The sequence below is a fragment of the Falco rusticolus genome, chromosome 5, assembly GCF_015220075.1.
Source record: "Falco rusticolus isolate bFalRus1 chromosome 5, bFalRus1.pri, whole genome shotgun sequence".
Taxonomy (NCBI): domain Eukaryota; kingdom Metazoa; phylum Chordata; class Aves; order Falconiformes; family Falconidae; genus Falco; species Falco rusticolus.
This window is the reverse complement of record NC_051191.1, coordinates 55016175-55043322: the sequence shown is the minus strand read 5'-3', so window position 1 is coordinate 55043322 and position 27148 is coordinate 55016175. Positions and strand designations below refer to the sequence as shown.

At 37.9% G+C, this 27148-nt stretch overlaps 1 protein-coding gene across 1 annotated transcript in view; it reads right to left on the bottom strand.

Annotated features, from left to right (window-relative positions):
- Positions 1–1201: 1201 nt before the first annotated feature.
- The window catches only part of TTC26 (tetratricopeptide repeat domain 26), a 55259-nt gene continuing 29312 nt past the window's right edge, over positions 1202–27148 (bottom strand). The window contains exons 13-18 of the mRNA XM_037390115.1: positions 23271–23359; positions 13163–13246; positions 10887–10956; positions 7401–7507; positions 3737–3870; positions 1202–2393 (exon numbers count right to left, since the gene is read on the bottom strand). Coding sequence (XP_037246012.1) covers positions 2282–2393; positions 3737–3870; positions 7401–7507; positions 10887–10956; positions 13163–13246; positions 23271–23359 — 596 coding nt within the window. The 3' untranslated portion in view covers positions 1202–2281. The remainder of the gene's footprint in view (positions 2394–3736; positions 3871–7400; positions 7508–10886; positions 10957–13162; positions 13247–23270; positions 23360–27148) is intronic.

Here is a 27148-nt window from a genome sequence, read left to right as displayed (position 1 = left end):
GGAAATACGGAAATGGGCAGGGATAAGATTTTGTTAACTCTGCCTGAGAAACAGCTTTAGAAATTCTTTATTAACTCCCCTTTCTGTATCAGCTAAGGCAACTTCTATTTACACCTCTGTTCTTTGAATATGATCTCAGATTAAACAATAGATGGTCTTAGAATGTATTTCTAAGGTAAAATAAACACCAATATTTCAGCACTTTTATTGTTCTGTATTTTTATAGTACCTACACATCTGTTCCATTACCAAGACCCTAAATGCTAGGACAATATGTAATATATCTTTTATTTCATCACTGCTCAAGTCGAAGCCCTGCAGTCCCTGTTCTTTATGTCTTACATGACAAAAGCTTTATTACCAGGCAATGAAATGCACTGTGCTAAACCCCACATTATTTAGCATATCAAATACGACTTTGTGACTATAGTGAATAAAGGTAAGGTTTTCAAAACTTGTTCACTGGTCACAGACAGAGAATTTAAAATTAGTCCCCAAGCCCTTACGCTGCAATGCCGTCACACATTTCAGAAGATTCAACCAACATGTAAAATGGTCTGCAATGGATTTGGATGCTCTTCAGCTCTCTTGCAAGTTAAGCTTCAATAAAGGGAGTAATTAGATGTGTTTAACATCTGCTACAAAGCCACCAACACAATTTTTTTTAGCTTTGTACCAAGACTCATAATTGTATTCCCGACCTGCTTCCAAGTTAATTTAACAGGGAAGGAAAAAAAAAATGCCTTTTACAAGTGAAACACATTTTGTAACTGCTTTCAGTGAAAATCCTGCTCCTTTCACACCTCTTATGAATGCGTATAATGTTGCCCCTGCTCCTGCTGAAAGGCTCTATTATTGTTGCTAGTATGATGGATCAGTTTTGTAGATGTAAATGCAAGTAGCTGCAACTATCAAATGCACTTCTAGATACCTGAATGACGACACCCACAGCTTTTGCGTAAAGCAGTAAAGACACTAACATGTTATATGGCAAAGGTGTATACGTTCCATATACACCCAGCCTCCTTATTTTCAGCACACTACCATAAAATCAGGTCCAAGGCCATTGGCTTGCCTTTGACTGATTACTGAATGTGCATTTATTTAATGACCAGTCACAAATCTGCCCTCTTCCACAGAAAAATGAATATACTATTTTAACTTCTGCAGTATGAAGCAACATAGACCAGCCATTCAACTGTAGATTCAATTAAGAACTTTAATCAAAGCACAGACAGTAGAGAATAGAGTATCCTGAGTTTCATTCCGAAAGATAAAAATAACCATCACAAGTATTTTACAAATCTAGAAAATGTAAATTTTCCTTTTAAAGTAATATACAAATGTTTTTTCACTATAAAATGTATAATAAATTTCTATGTTACAACTATTGCCTTCTTTTAGAAGTATGTATTCCCTGAACCGTTTGCAAAAACCAGGAGAGTATAACAAATCCAAAAGTATAATAAATATATTGCTAATGAAGGTGGTAAATGCTGAAGTGATTCAAAACATCCAGTTCTTTTATCCATCTGATTGCTAAACTAAATGGATTACTCAAATTATATTAACATGAATAAATGTTTTGAGTGTCAAACCTCAAAGCAAGATTGAACAATACAGTCAGTCAAATCTCTATGGTCTGAAAAAGATAGTAAGAGAGAAAACAATTCTTATAAAAGACCCTAAGAAACGAAGGTATTAGTTATTGAGATTTATCCAGAAAAAGACAGCACTCAGAATATGGTTTGTATTTTACCCTTCTATTTATATATAGCAGTCTTTTTGTATTATCTGATACACTAGTACTGGCTTTTGGTTGTCACCGTCATCCTCTCTACTTGCCACATTCCATCATTTGCTGAAGTAGATCTTTCTCAGTCATTTAACAAATGATTCTTCTCTGAAGGCCAGAAGACTTGCTGAAAAAAAACTCACAAAGCAGTCCAGTACCTTGCGCGGAGAAATCTGGGGAACATCTGAGAAACACTTTGACTTGGGTGCAGCTGGAATTACTACTAAATACTGAAAGTTTGAATGAGGAATAGAGGTGGTGTAGCAGAAAAAGTACCGATAAAGGTTTAATAAAAATCCCAAAACCCACTTGCTGAATGTTTTGAAATTTCACTGCACTACGCCATTGCTCACCTGGGTCAACCTGCTTGATTGTTTAAAGTCCTGCGAGGAAGGGGATACCCAGAATGCACAGGAGAAATCAAGACCCACATCTTATGGCCACATACACTACAGTAACCAACCCAGTTCATTTTGTGGCACTGACTTAAACAGGGACCCTATTCTCTTTGGCCCACTTTTTCATGATGCGGACAATGTATTCTACTTGAGAATTACCAGTGCTCTTCAGAAGATGCAGTACTTCCCGTAGAGTCTCTCTACAAAGGTGAAACACAAAGATTTAAATGAAGATAAGACCCAACTGATACAAGAAACAACTACTTGCATCAAAGCTATTTTGCAAAACATGGTTCCTAGACAGAGAGGTCCATTCATCTGCAGATCAGGAATAGGTAAAAACGCACAGTAGGTGAGATCCCAGGGGACAAAAAAAAAAAAGAAAAAAGAAAAGTCTTTTATACAATTGCAACAAGGAGAGAAATTAAAAGCAAAAAGTCAGCAAAATTAATTAATTTGGAGTTTAATATGCATGTGTGTGTGTATTTATATCCTTATTCTTGCAAAGTAGTTCCCTAGAAAGCAACTTTTGGTCTTTAATGCTGCTTGCTAGTCTTCAGTATGGCAACGTCTAGGTTAATACTGCCAAATCACCTTACACATAAATACAAATAACATGGAAATGAACGTTACCAGTAGGATAAACCAGTACGAAGCTGCAGTTTGCCAGCTACTTTACAGCAAGAACTTGTATGCATATTGAAAAACAAGCAACCTATGTGTCTTTTACTGCATCTACTGCAGGAGTTGCTAAAAGGACACTTGAAGGGTGCGGTAGGTAATGAGATTATACCAGCAGAGAAGGGAATAGAAGGAAGGCGTAGAAGCCAAAATACACACCCACCAGCCATGTATGAAACAGCAGCTTTGGCCAGGGCAGAATGGCCATCTGGTGTCACAGCAGAATATTCACAATGAAACAGTTCTTAAATAACAGCCTCACTACTCTCATTCTCCCATCCAGTGAAATGGGCCAAAAGCAAAATTATCAGTAACACAGATAATTTCCTTTAAGCTTTCATCAAGTAAGTCTATTTGTCTGAAATGGACAGTGTCTTCAGAAAGCAAACTTCAATGAAAACACAGTCTCATCCACTCATTGTTTAGAGAAGTCACATCCTTCCTACAGTGCAGAGTAAATGTTTTCTTAGTTCTGTTTTGTGAAACTTAAAATGTCATGGGACAGTTTCCCATTCTTATGCCATCAACATGAAACGAGGTTCTTTTCCCTCAGTTCATGAACATACTACATTTATAATTTAGCTCTTCCTAGTATAATGACTAATGTATTTTGGTTTCCTGCAGTTCTAGCATTCACTTTTAAGTTATTCTCCATTTTTTATTCTATAAATGTTAGCGTGGAAGATACACTTCAAACTGAACGCTGCATATAGAACAACTAGCCCAGAGTCTATTCTCTGAAAGGTCAATAAAGAATTGGAAGAGGATACGTAGTCCTAAAGTAAGGTTACGATTCTGGCTTACAGCTAACTGGAAATAGGAAAAGAGTAAAGTAAATTCATATCTAACACAGAATACTCACTTTGCTTCTCGGCCAGCTAAGATCATTTGAAAGACACCCACACAAGCACCCCTCTTGCCTTCCCGGTGTTCAGGATTACTGTCCAGTCTCTCCAGAACATCAAATGCTTTGGCTGAATAGTAAAACTGATGCATCTGCATAGAAAATGAAACGTTATTTCTGACTATATGACCATCTTTCAGAAGGGAATGAAAAAGTTTGAGCTCAGTTTTCTGAAATCAGTAGTAAGCCACAGAAGCAATTGTGCATTTTCCTGTTTTTCTGCAGGCAGCAAGTGACACAGAACAGGCACATTTCAGTTCTACACAGAGAAACAGGTAGTACTGCACCATTACTGGTCTATGTCTTTGAACATATTACAGACAAACTGCACTGTGATCTTTGTTAGTCAGGAATGATCAGCACTTTTGTTTTGATCATATACAGAGAGACATACTTGGATGTCTTTTGGTTTTAACTCGGAGGTAAATTTTTTTCTTCACTGTTACAGGACAGTACAAAATAAGATTCAGTGACTATAAACCAACATAGGAAAATCACTGTGTACCCTATCTTTTTTGCCTTAGGTTCTCTACTTGTAAATGGGAACAAGAAGCAAGTTGGTTGGCAACAGTCAGTGCGAAATGGGAACAAGAAGCAAGTTGGTTGGCAACAGTCAGTGCGAAAGGAGTGACCACAGTAACTGTGGCTTTTGAAGTCAGCATAACTCATGTGGACCTTATCTATGACTGTGATTGTTTTTCATTCAGGCAAGCCTGAATAGCAATGTTATTTGTGGCTAGCATCTTCCCATGGGAGAGCACAGAAGGTAGACGGAGCATAGCCTCAGCTGGAAGCCTACATCTGCTAAGAAAAAAAGAACAGGCTGTGGGAGTTATGTTTGGAAACTTTAGTCAGAGAACACAGGTACTGCAGAATGAGTCTTCACATAATCTTCACATAAATGGTCATTTTAACCACAGCTGACTGGCAAGTACTTAAATGAATGGGAATAAAGATAGTCAGTATAAACAGTATGAGTTGTGTCAGCTAAAAAGAAAAAAATTGAATACTGATCTTTCCAAACTGGCATCTGGTCTAGTTCCATTAAGCAGATACTGGTTTAATGTCCTCCTCCTATCTTACATAAAGCAAGAAATGCTTCAACCCAAGTCATGTGCTGTTCCCTATATGGACAAGATGGGCTATTGCATGAAAAGCAGCAAGAAATTAGCCAGAAGTTGTGCATCCCAGCTTCCTCACTGAACAAATTTTGTCAGCATAGCAATCGGGCATCCAGCTACATCTTTTCTCAGGACACTGTCGACCTTGCTCCATCCGTGTTCATTCAACATTCTGTTGAGTGAAGCCTGGTGTGCAACTGCCTTCTTAAGTTACAGCTACGGTACTGTCTCTGGACCTCCAATATAATATAATGTTTCAGAAACAACGGGAAAACGTTACATAATCTCAAACAACTTGGGCCTTGCCGTTTAGTGGAAGAGGTACAAACAGCTGGCAGTGTAGAAAGAGAAGTTATAACACCATAATAATAATTTTTGAAATGCAGTTCCTTGGTCTTCGGAGCAGTCATTCATGGTCATACATAGACACATAATTAGGCTGAAAGATTTAGTCCTGAAAGTGCAGTTTTTAAGAGCTCTAGATAAATCTAAAGTGTTGGAGCTGCTTCTCCTCTAGAATACAACAAGGTTTTAAGAAGAATTCAGGCAAAGTAATCAACTGAATTAAGTGAAACTTTAAATGGTCTAGAGAGAGATTTGACATACGGTCTAACTGTCAACTTGCTTTCACAGACCGCAGCTATGGGAAACACCAGAGACATAGCCACTTGCTTGAGCAACAAGACTTTTAGGGTGAGATGGTGGATTGAATACTTGAAAGATGTGCAAGAGATAACTTGCTTAGTGCTTTTGAGGTCACAAGGTAGATTTTCTGACTTTTCAGTTATATGTTTGGTAGCATTTTGAAAACATGTTACATTGTCAGATGAAAGAAAACAGCAAAAAAGAATGTTACAGATAGTATGTGGATATTGCTGCTCTTTGGTGAGCTTGGCTGAACTGAGAATCATTGGGAGGTTTTCCAATAGGACTCCATTTACTATCTTTCCTCTATAATGGCAAGTTTGGTCACTGTATCTCTAATAAGCCTATGCTAATAGCTGCTAGCTCTTGTGTATTCACTTGCATTAGGCTCCACTGAACCAGCTCCATGAGCTTTACACCTGTTATCTGTGTTCTGCTTTTCTCACATCTGCCTTCTTACAACAGTGAACTACTATATTTGCACAATCACAAAATTACAAACTGTCTTTATATTTTATATTTAATTTAAATTAAATATAAAATGGTTGCTTCCTAAATAACTGATAAAAATTACCTTCTGGCTCTGGCCAATATAATCTGGAAAGTGGATGGCCTGTGTCTCACCATGACACTTTTCCAAAGAACATCATTTTGTCCTGTCACTGAGCTGCTACTTGTCTATGTCCCAACACAGTGCAATCACCCTTGGAGATGGCAGAGAGGATGCTAGATACAGCATCCTATTATTGTCCACTGACCTCTTGCACGGCAGTACTTTGCATAGGACAACAAATTTTTCTTTTTCTTGTAGTGCCATTTACAATCCTCTCAGACAAGATTTCTTTATATGCCTCTACATCCATCCTGCAGATGAAGCTCTCATGTTCTCTTTCTATGCTTTGCAGAACAGCAAAAAAAGTTGAACCAGAGCTAAGTCTCACTGTATATAGACACCATCTGAGAATTAGATGTTAAGAATTTAGTCAGAATTGTAATCAGCTTCCCAAGATCGCTTCACTATTTAACACAGCTTTGTATAAACTTGAATTTGGAGGTGTGCCAGCAGTGTAGTAGCACGGAGCATCAGAACTAGTAAACATTAATCCAGAAGCTTAGTATAAGTAAGGTAGCATATATTGTAACCTGTCCTAAAATGCCTACAGCATCCCTACTGAAGTGGACATTGTCTTGTCTAGCTTGACTTTTAAAAATGTTAAGACTGCTTAGTCTAACCTTATCTCTTTAGGAGTCCCCTTTAGAACAGGTTCAAAAGAAGAAGAAATATTTTGTGTTAGCAGGGATCCCGTTGTAGGCAGTTAAGCTCACCAGTTTTTCTAAGTAGTTTTACCCCTAGTGATTACACACACACCATGTCTCTCTGCCCCACTCGGGCAGATAGAATAGTAGTTGTGGGAATTCTCTTTCCATTTCTTTATGATTAACAAAGGACTATCTCCCATTGCCATTACAAGCTTTAAGGAAACAAATAACATTGACACAGGAAAAAAACGCACCATGAAGCTACTTGCTGAATCTATGCTAGATTTTTTTCTTAAAAGTTTCTTGTATTTTCTACTAACAATGAATCCCTAGTAGGGGAAGAACTGTTACTGTTATTGATAGCTCTAGCATGCATTAATTTACCAATGTTTTAAACAGTGGGCTGTTGACCAAGAAGGCCTGTAGGTTAAAATACTGACTAATCCTTGCCAACTCATCTACATTATTACGACATCCTGCTGTTATAAAAGAAAGTTCACTAGTGATGACAATGATGGAAAGTATAAAAAAAAATGACTGTTGGTACAATCACTGAATTAACATGTCATACATGAAGCTCCGAAGAGAAGACTCACTCTGTAGCAATCATTTGCAATGATCTGCAATAGGTTAAAGGACTCCCCTGAGGTCTCCATCTTCAGATAGAGCTTCCAGGCCAGCTGTGGTTTCTTATTCATAATATCTGCAATAAAAAATAGCTGGGATTGTGAAAAGAAAATGACGTGCACAATACTCAATGGCAGGAGGAGTAAACGTTCCTAAATTTCTATGCTTAATGTAAATGCATGCCTCACCCTGTGACCATGAGGTTGGGAAGGGAAACTTGTCCTTATCTTCGGCCTTACTAGTGATAACAGCCAATTCATCAGAGATACAAACAGCAAGAGGAATAATTATGGCATTTACACCTCAATTTATATTTCACAGAAACAGCAATAAGCACAACTCTCATGATTTCACATGTGATTAAGGAACAGAATGGGAAGCATTAGAGAAGTTATTTTATGCAGGACAATGAACTGCGGCAATCCATTTAGATGGTGAGATTTAGTATTACGTGTTCTTACACACATAAAAATTTTATTTGGCACAGAACTGAGGTCTTTAATACTTGGTGCCCACCTCAATCTAAACATTCAATTCCCATGATTCATAGCAAACCAAAAAGGAGGGGGGGGGGTGGCAAAGCCCCTCCAAGAATAACAAAACCCAAACTTGTCATTATGCATCTACTAGAAAAAATGTTTCCAAATTCCTGAGATTTTGTGCTAGTTTTAAATATGCCTGTATGACTAGAATTTTTCACTGGCCTTTAACTTTAAAAATTTCTGCTATACATAAATAGAAACAAAAGAATCTGAATCTTCCATCTCAGCTAGTGGAAATTCTACTACGATGTTTGAACACAAAGGGTTCTAAAATTTGATTTTCTGCAGATAAGAACCCATTCTGTTGAATCTGATGTTGATATTGGTGATTTCAGACTGATTCAAGTACTGGGAGAAAATAAAATTAAATTAAGTATTCCTTTCTTTTTAAGCCTTACTAGCTACTCACAGAGCAGCTGGCTGTTCACACATGGATCACTCTTGTGCTCTTTCAAAAGATGGACTGTTTAGTTTATTATATCTGTGCCCACTGTGCCAATACATATGTTGCAGGTGACAATCATCAACAATAAACATGTAGCACCAAATTACAGGATTTATAGACACTTCTTGTTCAGGAGGCAGCAAGACATCAAATCAGATTTTTCTTTCATCAGCTCCAGATACCATACACAGTGCCAAACAGCCAGTTCTTAATTTCCAAATACCAACCCATTCATCTAGAGAAAAGGAGTACTGTGCTAATTCACTTTTTTTTACCTTCTCTTCAAGAAGAATTTGGTATAAATAGTACAATAATATTAAACAAAAAAATACTGTCTAGCATCCAAAAAATATGCATCTTTGGTACTTTTTGCCCTTTGGAAATATTTCAGCATTGAATTGTTTACAGCTCAATACCTAATCATACTCTAACATGAATGTATTGTAATGCTTTGTAATTTCCACAGCAGCTTTTATCCAGAAGGACCTAATAGTAATTTACATACTTGACACAAAAATGTAACTATATTAATCACTGAAAAGTTGTTTCTGCAAAGAATTCTAGCAGCTTGAATTCTAGCAGGGAATGAAAAATCAAAATTTTAAGACAGACACAGAAGAATACAGCAGCTCTACTGAAACTTCAGCAGGAATTCAGAATGGCAAAACACACTCAAGAACATACAGCAACTCCTATGAAAGAGCTAGACAGGTTTTAATTGATAACATGGTGTTAATTCTACTTCTTGCATAATAAGTAGCACCTTCGAAGAGTTTTGCATCCCCACATATATGTCAAAGAACTACTACAGCACAGAATCAGAGGGATGAACACTGTCTACTGAGCAACCATAAATTCCCTTTGCAATGGGAGTTCTCCTGTCAAAAAAATTCACAGAAAACATTCACATATAAAACGCTCAAACCTAACCAGGTATTGCAGCTTAATGATGTCATGGTTTAACCCCAACCAGCAACTAAGTATTGCACAGCCACTTGCTCACTGCCCCCCTGCCCCTAGTGGGATGCGTAGGAGAATCAGGGAAAAAGGTAAAACTTGAGGGCTGAGATAAGAACAATTTAATAATTGAGTTGAAATAAAATAAAATAATAATAACAACAATTGTAATGAAAAGGAGAGAGAGGGAAAGAGGAATAAAATCCAAAAGAAGAAAACCCCTCAAACAAGTGATGTACTATACAATTGCTCGCCATCTGCTGACTGATGCCTAGCCAGTCCCCAAGCAGAAACTGCAGGCTCTGGGCACCCCCTCAATTTATATACTGAGCATGATGTTCTATGGTATGGAGTGTCCATTTGGCTAGCTCAGGTCAGTTGTCCTGGCTATGCCCCCTCCCACTTCCTTGTGCCCTCCAGCCCTCTCACGGAGGGCCTGAGAAACTGAAAAGTCCTTGACTTAGTGTAAACATTACTTAGCAACAATTAAAAACATCGGGGAGTTATTCTCATACTAAATCCAAAACACAGCACTGTACCAGGTACTGAAAAGAAAATTAATTCTACCCCAGTCAAAACCAGGACAAATGAACAAGGAAATAAACTGGCATGTCCTAAAAGTAGAGTCAGATAGGCATCCATAGGTGTCATGTGCCTGTCTGGAAAGATCACATTAGAGATGTTGAACATGTCTGCGATATGGTATTATGTCCCAAAACATACATATTTACATTCCAAGTACAACTACTGAAAACTGTTGGATAAGATAACATTTTTGTATTGAGGCACTGTAAGGAAAACAAATTGGCCTAAGGAGTCTCAGACTGAGTTATTAGAAAAGCCCACCTCTATACTATTTTGCATATGGCACTGTATCTGAATTGGGGTTCAGAAAAACTAAATAAAACTTGCTATAGGATATTTAACATAGCAAAAGTTTTCTGGGTTCACAGAAAGAATGGAAAATTTTTTGGAAGAAAAAAAATGCCGGAGATTATAAAGGACATCCCTCAGGCACAGCAGTTTGGACAACACAAAGAGTAATGTGGTAGGAAGAAAAACACTGTGAACGCTTGCCTCATCCTTCTCTTCCCTAGACATCTGACACTGGCTACTCTTGGAGGCAAACAGACCCTTGGCCCTGACCCAGTATGATGCTTCTATTTTATGTTTTACTCTGAACATTTCAGAGTTGTAACTCAGTCTTAAAAGACAGAAAATCTTCACTCAAGCAATTGAGTAGACAACTGAGAAGAAAAAGGTTCACTGGTTAGGACAAAGCTGCATTGACGGAACTATAACAGCATTGCACTGAAGCAGTAATTGCTTACTATAGCCAGGTGTATGAAAGGTGCAATAACCACCCATGCTATAACTAGTGCAATCAGCTTTTCACTTTCATAGTCCTGAATCCACCTACAACATTAAATTCAATTAGGAAAGTGGATTGCCAAGACTGATGCAATAAAGGAGGATCTGTATTCTGCAATGTTGAGAATAAAGTGACTCACAGCAGCGAGCCAGCCAGCTAAGGTAAACAAAATCATTCTTTATCTTCTCGCTCTGGATCAAAAGGAACACCTGCAGGAAGAAGGAAAATAAAAGATTATACATGCATGTACTTTTTAAACAAAGAGAAGGCACAGCTGCCTCGTTTCAACATGCAGCTAATGCTTAAGCCACACGAACAACTGCTTTATGAGAAGAGTTAGGGTATGCAACTGCAGCGTAGGGACGTCTCTGTGTCGGGTAGGTGGAGGATTCAAACAGTGCCATGCTTATCAAGGGACTTCTGCAGCTTCAAAACGCCAAGCTGTGTGCAGGGTGCGGCCTCCTCTGAACAAGTGCCAGTGGGCGGCCATGCAACACAAACAGCACAAAGGAACACTGGGCCTGTGGGAAAAGCTATTTGGAATGTGTTTGTTTAGGAAGCATTGCAAGCAATTACATTAGCATCTTCTTGAAATACCAGAAGTTTCACATATATATGAGCCTTTCCTCCCTAGACATGTCAGAGACCATTTCAGGGCAGCAATAAGCCTTTTCTAACCATTTTGGTTTCAGTAAGGTTCTGAGGCAAAATGTTCAGCTTTTGTAGCTTACTGTACAAATTCAGGTTTATTACATTCTACAGCTAAAGCAATGCATGGGGGGAGGTTACACATTTTAAATTGTACTCTGGCTTTGCTCACAGAAAAAAGCTATTTATGCCCCTCTGCAGGTACTGTCAAAAGTCAAAGTATCTTTACAGGAGCAGATATATGTACTGGAACAGTGAGTTCCACAAATTACTGACATTTTTATTGGTTAAACATTGGTGATCCTCAATTTTGGGGCAAGGAGAAGGGGAAAAGGAAGAAATAAAAAGAAAGCAGAACTATCATTGTAAGTAGCACTTTATCATAGGTTTTATTTCATTATGTTCAGGGAGGTAAGCTGTAAGCTTTTAAATAACTTATTAAGTGCTATATGTGGAGATATTTTACAAGTTTATGAGACACTGGGGAAGGGTGATCTTTATATGAAAGTGTCATCACAAAGATCAGACATTAGGCCAGACTAATCAATTTAATTACATAATTCTGTTATTTAAATACATCAGCAATGTAACACAAATTTGTCTAGAATAATGTGTAAGAAACCTGAGTTTACACCTTTGTGATTTTGTTGCCTGGCTTCAGCTAAAGCTTACTTGAAGCATTGTCATCTTTATGAGGTCTCAGGAATTAGTGTAGCCTGCCAGCATAGTTTTAAAACATACTCACTTGACTTTTCATTAAGCTAACTAAATTAAGGCAGGTGAATTGACATATATATCCTTTTGCCTGACAGTCTTGGATATTTTTCTTAAGAGAGAGATGCACTTTCAGGTAACAGAAGTTAAGAGGGTGGGTGCTGGGGGGGAAAAAACCCACACTACCCCCAAAAACAAACAAACAAACAAACAAACCGAAACCCAAACCCCCACAAAACAAAAAACGAAAAACAACAACCAAACAAACCATAAAAAACCCAAAAAACTCCCCCAAAACCCAGGGGGGCTCTGTTGTTGAGAAACCTGAAGAGTTAAAAAGTTAGAAAGACAAGACAAACAAAAACCCCAAACCAACCAAACCTATATGATTCACTTCAGGCTATGTGGTTGCTTTTTTTTCCTGGCTTGTCTTCTTTCTGGTCTTGTGGAAAAGATTGCTTCCATCTTCATAATAGCTATTTGCTTTTGCATATTTTAGTTGTAATTAAGTTTCTTCTGCACATAGACACAAAAAATGCTGTGTGTAGAAGTTAATCTCTTCCAGCTGTATCTGTATGCTGCTGAATAAGATACTGAGCACTTCCTCTTTTCCTCCCACATCTCTCAGAGGAAGAATATGGGTTTTTTAAACACAAATTTCTAGGGACACCTAGAAGCTCTTAACTATTCAGTGCCTTTTACTCAGCATGCCCTAGTCAGTCTGATCAATAGGACTGCCTGGGATCCCACACAAAGCATAGGAAATCTGATTAAGAGGGCATTCTTTGATCAATTAGATAGCTACAAGCACTCTTGTGATGCGCCACAAGCAGCATGACTCCCCATATACCTCACATTACAAGATTAGCAAGATAATCTTTTCTGAATAGTGTTCGTTGAGAGTTTCAGTTCCTCTAAGAAGGGGAAGATGATGTTCCACACAACCTACTTATTTTCAACCAACATGAAGATCTAGAGGGAGAAAAGGAAGGAAAGGGGGGAGTATGTGGGAAATGTTTCCATTGTTGTTTTTTAAAGAAAGTAAATACATACCTCTTCAGCCTCACTAAAATTGCCCATGGCAGCTTTGGCTTGGGCGTAGTTGAAGTTAAATGTGTCATCGTTGTAGAAGTAACTCTGGAAAATATGCCACACAAACAATCCCCAAATAAATAAAACAAAAAAATCTACTCCCATGGTAAAATAACACTAAAAATACCCCCACCCCCCGCCCCCTGCAATGTGAGTCAGGCTATATCAAGACAATGGGAAGAAAAAAGAAAAACCTACATTATGAACAGACGGCATTTATAAACAGTGGGTAGAAAATTATGGACTGGCTTTCCATCCTACATTCGTGACTACAAACACAGCTGGAACATTCCACAGTATTAACTATGAGAGATCTGGAAAATGCTCTAAGTTCAAAATTGCAGTGGCAGCTTTTGTGGGTATAATTTTCACTTTGGGCATGTGAAGACATGCTGTGCTGCCATGGTCTCTTTCACCTCCCAAGCACTTATTTCACCACTAGGGTGGGTAAATAGGCAGTTGACTCTCTAACAGCTTAAGGAGATGAACAGTTTGTTTTTCTAGGACTTCTCAAGGTTCAACACAAGATCCTGTGGACCTGATTATGTGACAGATGCTAGTCTGACACACTGGATCCCATGACGGAGGTGAAGCTGCAGTACTGGGCTGTAGCCAGGCAGCTCACTGTGTAATAGGACTTCCTTAGGCTCAAACCTTGCTTACAGGCACCCTTCTCTCTATCTTAAGTACAAAACCAAGTTTTTCTTTCCCATAATATTAGACTGGACATGCCTGGCTAATGACAGATCAGGCTGATATAGCTGTATCTTTTTGGAAAAGCTGCATGGGCCAAAGCGGGAAGTACAACTCTAGGTACAGGTTAGCCTGATGTTTGGGTTTGACCCAAATAGTTTAGATTTGATCATGGTCAGATGTCCAAACTGAAGTATAACTCAGACAACCAGAAGTCAGCTGAGCAAATGGGTCTTTACAATTTAATACTATATTACAATTGATGTTGTTTTGTTGCCAACAGGGTAAGTGGGATAAAGTGCCTTATATTGATATCTTTATGACTTTGTATAGAGAACCAGATACTCAGAAAAAGTGTAAATGGGAGGAGATGTGTTGATGCTGTATGTGCTGGGAAGAAGAAGAGTATAATACGTGGAAAGAATTGCAGTAAGAATGGGACTGTATGTTGTTGCAGGAGGAACTGGAGGATATACAGTTGTTGGTGCCCACAGTCCCACACCTATATGGTACAAATGCAGGAAAAATCATCAGATGCTTCCAAAACTGCGCTCCTCACCCCCCCAAAAAACCCCCACCAAACCACAAACCAAACCAAACCCAAACCCCAAACAAAAACCTAAACCAGATGGGTGATAAAAACTTCAGTCCTGTTTCCAGCAGGACAAGGGGGCAAGTCCAGTCTGAAGCTAGTCTCAAAGAGCAATCTCAATCTCAGAGGTCAAGCACCTCTGAGACAAGCACTAGGGGTGGAGGGCTTACCAGTTCTTGTACATGTGCCATTTGCTACCTCTGATCTGGAAACAAACTGTCAGTTTTTATCAGGAAAACCCTGACAATGTACCAGTTCTAGAAAACAGGGTCCTAAAGAAAGTCCATCAGCTTTTTATGAGAGGTTGTGAGGTAGACAAAAAGTGGACGGATTTAAATCTAGATGCGAAAGCTAATCAGAAAATGTCGAACATGTTATTAGTTGGACAATCATCACAAGCTGTAAGAAAAAATTGCAGAAGGTCGACAGGGCAAGAGGAATGTCTGTCTCACAGTTGATAGAGATAGCATATAAAGTGTGTAAAAAACGAAAGCAGAAAAAAGAACAAAAAGCATCTCTATTGGTAGCAGGTAACAGAGGAATAGGTAGAGGAAGAGGAAGAATAAAGAGAGGAAGAATGGGAATGGGGTTGGGAAGAGATCTGAAAAGTCGAACATCCTTGGGACTGAATCAGTTGTGCTATATGCAAAAAAGAAGGACATCAGAAGGAGTGTCCTACCTCGGGGGGGAAAGCGTGAGTCAGGGGACAAAAAGGATGTAAATCTTATTTTGTTAGAAAATTAGGATGAATGAAGGGGACCGGGGGATAAAATCAAAGTTTCCCCAGCTGATCCTCTGGTTCCAGTGAAGTTGGTGAATGAGATTACTGATTATTTTTTTTTGACGGATAGTGGAGCAACTCATTTCCTAATCATTAGTTGTAAGTGACCCTTAAATAAAATGACAACCCCAATTGTTGGGACAACGGGAAAATGAACTATATGGCCTCTCTTAAAACCTATGGAATGCACAATTTGAAATACTAAATTAACTCAATAATTTCTATATATGCCTTATTATGCAAGTTGAATGCTCAAATAACTTTCTCTGAGAATTCTGTACAGCTCCACATCCCACCTGATACAGCTTCAAAAGCATAAATTTGCTTGCTGACAGATAAAACTTTAGAGAAGCCTGAATACAACATCCCAGACATGGTATTGAATGCGATAATTCTCTTGGTTTGGGCATATAAGAAACTGGGAAAAGCAAAGAATGCATCTCCTATTGAAATTGAGTTGAAACCTTAGGCAAAACTGGTAAGGAGAAGACAATACCCTATCAAAATTGAAGCTAGGAAAGGGTGGGAACCAATAATTAATGCCTTCCTAGAACATGGACTGTTGCAGGAGTGCCAATCTGAATATAATACTTCTATATTGCCTGTAAAGAAACCCAGGACTCATGAGCTGGTCCAAGATTTAAGGGAAGTAAATTGGATCACTGTAGATGTTCATCTGTGGTAACAACTCCATATATGCTTTTAGCCACAATACCAGAGACAAATGTTTATTTTACAATTCTGGATCTGAAATCTGCATACCTGTTGATGAGCAGAGTCAGACCCTCTTCACCTTTGAATGAGAGCACACAACTACCGGAAGAAAAGTCAGTTAAGCTGGACGGTGCTCCCACAAGGTTTCAAGAACAGCCTCACTCTGTTTGGTAATGTACTGGCAAAGGAACTGGAGCCATGGCAAGGTAAATACCCTGATATTACTGTGCTTCAATATGGAGATGACAAGTTGATTGGAGCGAGCTGTTTGGAAGCAACAGTTAAGTTTAGAAAACCTACTGGCATTTGCAGGTTACCAGGTTTCAAAAAGTAAAAGCACAAATAGCTCAAGAAAAAGTTCAATATTTAGAGTTTGAAGTTCCCAGGGGAAAGAGAGAACTTGGAACTGATAGAAAAGAAGCCATCTGTCAGGTATCAGTGCCAAAGTCAAAGAGAGCTATAAGGATTTTTAGGAATGGCAGGATGGTGCAGGATATGGATACCAACTTTTGAATGGATGGCTAAGCCTTTATATGAAGCCATAAAAGGTCCTAGAGAACTGTTAGAATGGACTACAGAATTTCGGAATGGTTTTGATGACATAAAACCAAAATTGATGGAAGCTCCAGCTTTGGGCTTACCTAACATGAACAAGCCTTTTCAGCTGTATGTACATGAAAGGCAGCAGGTGGCGCTGGGAGTGTTAACTGAGCTGCTTGGTGACTGGAAGTGGCCAGTCAACTATTTTTTGTAAACAATTAAGTGAAGTAAAGGCTGGCCTGCTTGCCTATGAGCTGTAGCTGCCACAGCACTGCTAACTGAAAATCAGCTTTAGGACCCCAGTGACTGTCCTAGTGCCTCAGGCAGTAGCAGCTGTGCTAGAACAGAAAGGACATCACTGGATCTCTCCTACTCCGCTAGTGAGATACCAAGCAGTGTTGCTAGAACAGGACACAGATCTTACAACAGTAACCTCCCTGAACTCTGCCACCCTATTGCTCCTGCCAGAACAAGAACCTATACAACATGATTGTTTAAGTACTATTGAGCAAGTTTTTGCTAGCAGACCAGACTTGAAAGATGGACCATTTGGGAGCCCAGATACAGAAAGATATAGAATTGTTCATAGATGGGAATAGCTTTGTATGTAACAAAGTAAGACAGGCAGGATATGCAGAAATGGAAGATATTGAAGCTAATGTATTACTTCCTAATACACCAGCCCAAAAGGCAAAAATAATTGCTTTAACTCAAGCATTAGAAATTGGAAAAGGGAAAAGGATTAACGTCTGTACAGATCCTAAGTATGCATTTGGAGGTATTCATGCTCATGGAGCAGTCTGGAAAGAAAGAGGAATTACTCCTGGGGAACACTGGAAAATAGATTTTTCTGAGTTGCCGAGCTGCAACCAGTATAAGTATTTGCTTGTTTTAGTAGATACCTTTTCAGGATGGCCGGAAGTGATCCCTTGCTGTACTAATCGGGTGAGAGAAGTCGTTAAGATACAATCCTTAACAATCAAGGAGCACTTTTGCCTTTGGATTTACCAGTGCATCAATTTCAACCAGGAGATCTGGCTTACCTCAAAAGTTGGAGAGATGAACCACTAAAAGAAAAATGGAAAGGCCCATATGCTGTTCCAGTGACTGCCTACATAGCAGTGAAATTAGGAGTAGTTGACTTCTGGATACATTATACCTGGGTGAAGAAGGCATGTATAACAAAACTGTGGACCACTGAACAAACTGGGGACTGTAAATTAAAATTTTCTAAAGGTTGATGAACCGTACAAGGGATTTTGAAAAATCATATCTTGAATTAGATTATACTTAAGGATTAATTTTGTATTGTTGCATGCTAGTAATAAGAACTGTAGTAGTAGTAGAATGCATGCAGAAGAATATTGATTTCCTTGTAACAAGAAATGGTACTAGAAATTGGTATCCTTTGCTTAGTTATAGTGATAGGACAAAGCAGGAACTCTGAGAAGCAGCCATTAAAGGACCCTTGGGAGGAAAACAGGCATTTTAAACCAAAACAGAAAAGAATACAAATAGTGAACAAACCCAATTACTAGGTCTGTACACACTTCCTAGAAACCTCAGAGAGAGGAACTCCTTTAATCAGGATTCTCATGCCTGCTAACGTATCTTGGGGAGAATTATGGGCAAATACGTCCTTTAATATAAACTGAGGAAGAGAAGAACAGGAATGGGAAATATCACTGTTCTCCTGGAAAATTATTACACTTGTATCCAAAGATGCAATCCTATGAAAGGAACAGATAAATCAGATTGCAAAATAGGTTATCCAACATTCCTTGGGAAATACACACAATCTAATAAAACAATTGGCTGACTTGACTACTCAAAATAGAATGGCTTTTGGGTAGAGATTTGTTAATGGATAAAGAAGGTGATATACATTGTGACTGTACGAATTCTAATATTTGTGAATATATATGTATTAATTCAATGTACATGGAGATATTCGATCTTGTGTGGGCTGACCAATGAAAAGATGATACTAATATAAGGGGAAAATATAAATTCTTTCCTTATACAGTCTCAAAGGGGGAATATGAAACAAGAATTATAGACTTTAAAGAAAACAAGAAAGAATTTGAAAAACAGAGGATGTTAATCAACCCTTACAAACAGTTAACAAGACATGGCCTTGGGAGAAGGAATAGTCATCATCATAAATATGCCAAGCTGGGACACAACAAGATAAACTCAAGGGGAACCAAATGGTTAATGAGACCAAACAGAAAATTACTTGAACTATACATGAACTATCCTAATTAACATACTAAAAGGTCCACCCTCGAGCAAAGAGAGCCCTCTGCAAACAAAGCCCTCTCCCCATAGAACATGCAGTGAAAAGAAAGAACATGTTACCTCTAAATGGAGACAAGGCTAGTAGGAACCAATGAGAATTAAGTGTGACTAAATGTAATTATAAACAATTGTTCAAAGTGTATAAAATGTTTTACCATGTGTTAAGAGGTGGGCTAGTTTTGTGGATTTACCACCTAGCACCCATCTCTGCACAGACATGCAATAAACAGATATCTTGGCTCTGTGTGTGTTTCAGCTTTTGCACACCAGGTGAAGAACCCTGATTTGACTGCATAACAGCAATGTGTGTGAAAGATGTTTTTCCTTATATAAACATCTATAAAAGAAACAGAACTGGTGTAGGAAGATCAAACTTCCCTCATTAAAGTGTGAGGAGAAGATAAAAAGCATAGTTGGGACTGTAAAAAAGATATGGAAGCAAGCAGGAAAATACTTTCCCAGTGCTCTCTTATCTTCTTCAGTGATGTAGGGACATTGGACAAACCTCTCCCCTTCCGTGTCACAGGCAGTCAAAGGGTACAAATTCAGGCCACCCACATATATATATATATATCTCCATCTCAAGCTAGTGCCTTGGCAGGAGAGGTGGGGGGTTGCCACCATTTGCTGGATGTCTAGGTTTCACCCAGATAGTGTTATGTTAGGGTTCAAAAGCTGGCAAATACAACAAGCTATGTGAAAGCACCAGGTTGAATTAATCAGGAGATTCTTGAGCCCAGTTTGTGAAAACATTTCAGTACCCTTAGGGTGAACTAATGGGTTTTTCCATATAAGAATTACAACATTTCACTGTGTTCTTCCTCAGTGATAGTTTCATGTGAATCAGCACAAGTCCCAGGTTAAGCAAAGCTGGTGAGCAAGATCCTAGTTTTAAGGCATGAATAGTTTCCTCTGTTCAAATAGTTCCCACTGTATTTTTGAATTAAAATGGAAAAGAAACTGTCAGTAATCAAACTCAAAAAATATGTCATTCTATTCTGGCTGTATTAGTACTAGAGACCAGACCTGCTGCAAAACCAAAACTAGCAAGAAATGAACTACTGCTGCTGATAGTGCAAAACATTCACAGCAGCTAGATTTGTAAATTTTTTTAAAACCACATTGTATGTACTGGACTTCACTCTTTTGTGGTCTTTCTAGTGGTCTTCAGTCTTTTCCTAAAACTAACTGTGGTCTGAGTGGTGTCCATTTCAATGAGATGCTCAGATACCCAGTTGAACAATGAAGCATTCCTTGCGGCCAGAACTCAGCTGAGCCTGAATTAGCTTGTCTTCTCAGTTGATCCTCAGTATTATAATGTCACCCTCAGGGCAGCTAGCAACACATTTATAATAAGGTGTCCTTTGAGACATTCTCATGCCTACAGCAGTTTTAATCAATCATGGATGAAGGTGGTGTTTCCTGACAGAATATCACGCAACCAATCTTCACAGAGTGTGCAGCTCCACTTAAAGAGCTGCAAAGATTCTACTTAAGTTTACTCCTGTGAATGAAACACAGAGGTCACAGAGGTAACTGTAAAGCCACCTAAACCTTGCCTGTTACATGGTACAGGAAAAATTATTTGCATCCATGTGACCTGAAGAGTAGGGCAATGACCTAAGTAAATCTGAGCAGTGGCTAGTTTCAGCTAAAAAATTATGAGAATGATCAACTACTTCAAAAGGACCATGCAAGGAAAGTGGCAGTGGGCAGATAAATAACAAGGACTAAGGACAAAAGTTACCAACAGTGCTATGTCTCAGATTACTTGTATTTATGATTCCCTTCAAGAATTTAACAAATACATATTTTACTTAAAGCTTAATCATTTTGCAACTTGCTAGATAGAGTCTATGAAACTTTCCAAAATCGCAATTTCAACCCTACCTTGAACTATGACAATGAGTTCCATAAACCAACTGTGTTTTGAGGGACAAAATTCTTCTTAGAAAAGGCATTGTGAAATTGCTGCAATTCCAGCAAGCTGTATCTTGTTTTCAGACTCCCCTAATACAAATGGCATATCTACCTTGTTTATTCTAATCCTCATTTTATAGAATTCTATTTTCTTAATTTCCTTATATATATTTTATGAACTTTCCTCTATAGCAAATAATATTTATCTTCTAAATCTCTTAAGACAATATTTCAATTTCTAATTATTCTCTGAATCAACTTTCTTTCCACATTTGAGGGGGTAGTGGCCAGTATTTCAAATAAGAGTATACTACTGTGCAATGAAAGGCATCAATCTTCTTTCTATACTGAATTTTCTTTATTTAGCTTAGCATTTTGTTTCCCCCTTATAAACGCATGCTCATTACAACTGTGAAAACTGAGGGACTATGCTAAAAAAATTCATTATCTTTGCCTAGATATGGGTCAAATCAAAACATATATATGGTTACTGATGCCAAAGGCATGTATATGTGGACAATTCCAGCTTGCAAATCCATGTATATACATTATAATGTGCAACAGTATTTCTACAGAACAGCAAAACAGCTAAGTTTTTGAAACAAAGCAGAACACCCAAACAAGCAGTCAGATAACCCTTCCCCTCTCCTGTGCACACATAACAAAATTGTTTCTCCCAAATCTGACAAAGTAAGAATGCTTCTTCTTCTAGTTGATAAACATAGCAGGACTGAAGGGTTGCATACTTGCATACATATTCTGCCTCCCTCCTGACAGTTTTTAAACATTATATCTATTCCTCATCTATATTTTTCTCTGCATGGGCTCTTCCAAACATCACACAAAATAACACCAAGTATTCTGTACTCTTCCTTTTCTCTTCAGATTTTCTTTCCAAACCTTCCTGTAACACTTTCCTTCATACCCTCACAGATGCAGAATTGTGTCACCTAATCCCCTCCCTGTAGCACTTATCTTGCCTCACAACTCTGGGCTATCCTCTAATCACTCTATTGCCTACTTTCACTCTCTTAATTTCTGTTTAGCATCTTGTTTGTTTCTGGCTCTTTCCCTTACAAACACTAGCCTTACTTCCCAATATTAATGACAACTCCATTTGCCTCCCTAGATGCTACGCTTCTCTCTCTCTCTTTTCTAAGGTTTCCCATATACCTTGGAGGTGGTGAGTAAATTTTAACTTTTTCAGGTTAGAACTAGTTTTAAAACTTTTTAAAGGAAATTGAAAGAGCTGGCATTTCTACGGGGTGACCCATTCCATTCTAAGATAAGCGTAAGAAATACACAGGGTGAATTATCCTCTAGAAATTACCATCTGCCACCATTGGCTATAGACTGAGACCAAATGATCAGTTATAACTAGAAATCTGATTTTTGGGTGGCTCAAGTTAGGCAAGACAAATCTCACTGTTAGTTTCCAGCTCCCCTTTTCTTCGATTACACACACTCCAATTTAAGGTGGTGGTAGTGTGGGGTATCTCTTCATTCCACTACAGTGGAGCCATTCTAGTGTCTACAGCCACTATGGCATTTCTTCAGTGACCTCTTTCCAGACAAAGTTTAAACACCCTACACCTTCACCATCAGCTGCTTTTGGCACCATTACAACCACGTTTTTCTTTAGATCTCACCCCCCTTAGAACACTGTAATTCTGCTCATCTTGTATAGCTCCCTAATAATTTATTTTTAGATTCATGTTCATCTTCCTACCAGATATGAGTTCTTACAACTCTAGTTTCAAAACACTGGAATGAAGCTGCAATCAGTTAACCCCATAGTCACACTTCAGACTCTCTTTTTTGCCTCATGTCTGACTTGTAACTGGATATCTGTAAGTTATCCATTGAATACTGGTGATCTGATAATGCTGCATTATAACTGCAGACTCCTTCTCTTACTTTGAAAAATGCCACATTGCCTGCGTACCACTCAGATTACTTCTGCAAAAAATAATATTCTTAGCTTACTGCTTTGGTAATACTGCCCTATCTTAGCTCTTCAGTGACTGCTTTCCCTGTAAAATATAAGGACATTCCTTAATGTCCTATCTTCCTTATGCTCTCTTGTTCATAAAAATGTTGTCCCCAATTATCAACCAGTGACAATAATCTCCATCATTCATTTGATAAGTCTTGAGAAAACATTTGCTTTTTTACCTCCATGCTGCTCACCCCATAAATACCCACAGTTTTTTTCATTGTCTTTCTTTAATTATCTTCCTCATTTTCTGTGATGCCACCAGAAAGCCTGATAGTGGTTAAATTGCAAGTGTGGTGAGACCATCGTGCCCATCATGCTGCACAATGCTATCTTATAAACTGCTTCTTTACATTTTGATCCATTTACTGTACTGACCACTTATGTCCCACTGTTACTCCTGTGTTTTGCTGTTACTCCTGTGTTTCTGTATCTTTTTATGCTTACATAGTGTCTCTAACAGTACGGTCTAATTCCTTAAGTAGTGATTCCATGCATTAGAGTATTACCAATACTAAATAAAAATACTAACCTTGACTGAGTTGAGGTAAATCAGGACATTACCAAACTGTCTAAGAAGAAAGAAGCAGGAGGACATGCACTGTCTCCCTGGAATGGTATCTAAAATTCAGAAGGGAAAAGCAGATTTGTAGAATTAAAAATCACTGCCAAGATTTCTGGGAACTATAAATGCAGCTAACTTCTAAAAATAGTGTAACTTGCATTTTCAGGCAAAGGACCGTACTAGAAGTTAGAATAGCTACTAGTTCATCTTGTCAACTTTCTCTACAGCATCCAACTATTGCAAGACTGTATTCATCAGCAAATTCCACAGAGAAAAATTGTTTAAGTAACAGCCCTTTTCCATGACACAATTTATGCAGCATATTTTTACCATTAATTACTCTTACTCTTAGGAAAAGACACCTGATACAAAGCCCAAGTTTGTTATTCTAACCTCATTAGCCTTTTTTCTTTAAAATTATGCTTCTCAGTTATCCTGGTCAAAGCATCTCTACATATTTTAATTTTACTTCCCATAAGAGTAAACTTGGTATGCTGAAAATATTGTTATAAAAAAAATCAATACATGCACAGGAAAAATACTGAGTGATAAAATACAATATGAAAATTAATTTCCATGCATTTGGGATTACCACATTGTTAACAAGTGGTAAACAAGTTGGATATATCAGTTTAAATGAGTGCCAGTACATTTTGCTGCTGTCAACGTCATCATAAACTTTGCTGCCATCATACTATGCTGTTGTCTACTCTGTAATTGCAAGCTGTGTTACGGAAAAACAATTTAAAAGCTTTTTTAGGGATTATGAAGTAAGCTTACTAGGATTAATGTTTGTTAGACCCAACTAGCAGCAATTGGTCAGAGATGGATGACCTCAAGCAGCAGCTGGAAAGGCATAAATGCAAGTGATGTCGAATCACTGCTATTTCACTATGTCAAATGATCACTAGTGAGCATGCTTCTCTGTGCACTTTGGTAAGGTGACAGGAGATAAGATCCTAAGGCTTCCAACAGCCCTGAAGTAATCTGCTCCTGTAAGTTAGTTACCATCAATCCATCCACAGTAGGAAGTTATGTATCTTTTCTTTATATAGAAATGTCATGTACCTGAACACCAGTATTTTGACTCCATACACAGCACAAAATATAGCATTCCATCGGAAAATTGTACTTTCTCCTTTACATAAGGTAGGGTAGTAATTATTCCTGGAAAACACTATGTAAGATCGCAAAATATATTTTGAACGAAAGCAGAACCTTGTTAACTTTTATCTTTTAGCAGTAGGAGATACCGAGCTTGGATGGCCTATCATTTCCATATAGAGACAATCCATCCTCACCTATGTCTGAACCACATTATTTAGTTCTCCAGCTTAAGAAAATTATTCAGTTATTTATCAAATGTTCACTTGGGAGCAGAAACTGGCCTGTATATTACCTGTCATTTTTTACATGCAGGCATACTTATCATGACACATATATGCCTTGACAGGACAAAAACAGAAACAGTTTTCCTCGGTGTTCCTCTGCTCTTTTTTTGTTGCAATGAGAATGCGGATAGCTCAAAAGTGCCCCTTCTCTCACATTCAATTTTTGAAGTTCATAAACTCACAGCACTTTATTTTAAACAATTTTTTTAAAAAAACCAAATAACCCTGCAAAGAAAACTTCAAACCAAGAAGACATTTTTAGTAAAAATGATTCCCAGTAACAAAATATTAGAGCCACATTTTCCCCATATATGATTGGAGAGTTTTTAAGCTTTAGTACGTATTCTTATGTCCACATTTTTGCAGAAAATTTTGTTATCCCAGTATACTATCCTCCATATACTCTTAGAGAAAGATTTCATTAAAAAACCAAACAAGTAAAACATCTGTAAATCTCACACAACTCAGCAATGAATACTACTAGTGACAGGAAAACTAGAGTTTTATAGTTCTGATTCATCCCATGTGACTCATACAGGAAGAGGGAAAAGTTCTGATTTTTAAAAATTATGTAGAGTGACCTAAGAATACCTCAAAGAAAAGTCCAGAAGAAATGTTTCATTCCTCTCACTAAACACCAGATATGCCTGACTTGGTCCTAAAAGAGGACCACTGAAAATTAAAGGGGTGCTTTTCTCCATTATTCTTGCAGTGTTTTTAGGGTAGTTTATAAGACTTACTTAAGCACCAGAAACACTGTATTTAATGGAAATCTTAATGTTCGTTTACTTTTGCTAATGTTCCTCTTGCCCCGTTTCTACCCTAACTTATCTCAGACATCTGATCTGTTTAATTTTCCATCCAGTTAAGACCCTGGGAGAAGAACATGAGAATTAACTATAAAAATCTATTTATATCCTCCTTTGTAATGCCTGTTCCATTTTGTGTCATTGGGATTAAGAATTGTTTTTAAGCTTAAAAAAACCCCAAACAACAAAACCAAAACAACAGTAAAGCAAGCTGCTGTTCTGGGTCGGGTTTTTTTGTTTGTTTTAGGTGTTCCTCTTAAAACTTAAATACATACATAAAATACAGAATACATACATAAAAGTATGTAACTTCCAATATGAGATTAAGTGTGTACATGTTTTGAAAAGCATTTTCACATTAACTCTGTCTGCTCTATGTTCCTTGAACCTCCAAGTCAGAGATCTAACTGAAAATAGCAAAAGGCTTAATTAACAACCCCAAATGACTTTACAAATGCATGACACTGTACTCTTCCTAAGCTATCTGTTGCTGCTTTTTTCTTAATGCAGTCATGGGTTTCTACAGTTAACAAAAGCAAGTCAGAAAGACAGGACCTTGCTTTGTAAAAACATTCTACATCTTCATTTTAATCCATTAATTTTTTACAATCCACATTAAAATCAAGAGCCTTGTAGGCCCATTTGTGAGCAAAGGGTAGGATTTCCTCACTCTGGTGAGCACAATCTACTTTTGTATTATAAATCTGCAAAGCAGCTAAGTAACTTGATAAAGATCTTAAACAGACAATCTAGTGGTGGTACTAGCTCCTTGCAAGGATTGGCTCAGTGGTAAGTGCTGAAGCATGACGTACACGCTTGAATAGCGTGGCTGGCTACTTAACAAAAGCCCAAGTATACAACAGCAAGAATTCTGTTCTCCATTCTAAATCCAGCAAGAGAAAGGCAGCAGATCAAAAATGACCACAAATATACAGCATAGTGGCTAATATGCTAAGGTACGTAAGAACACAAAAAGAATCATATTGGATCCAAAATCTATCTGGTTCAGAGCTGGCTGAGTAAGACTACACAGCTGTAGAAAGAATATATACTGGTTTCACATATAATACATGCTGTGGTATGTAATGCCGCTTCCTTTGAAGTTTGTCCCAGCTTCCAACAATCTGCACTGAGGACTTCCTATTAATCACTGAAAATTTTGTGTTAAACACCTAATGGACTTTTCTTCTACAAATTTCTTTATAACTTCTGGTCCCTGCAAGATTCTGTATCAAGTTGTGTTCTGTGAAAAAGTAATTTATGCTGTTTAATTGTCTTGTGTGATGATTTATGTCAATGCTCCTTGGCTTTTTGTATGGTACAGTAACTAATTCTCCATTCCTCTTATCCTTGTCATTTATGATGTTCTGTATCACAAACATAACCAAGCTGTCAACATTTTCCAAGCCATGTATCCTCCTTTATTTAATCTCTCCTTGTTCAGGAAGCTATCCCCTTTCTCTAATCATCCTTGCTGTCTTTATTGTACCCTTTCTTGTTCTATCTATTTTCTTTGAAAGAAAGTTCTAAGAACCAGAACTGCAGACAGTATTCAAGAAAGGGAAGCATATCTGTAGAAAATGACACTGTAATTATTTTTGTTTTGTTCTCTCTTTCCTCATCAGTTCCTAAGGTTCTCTTCAAC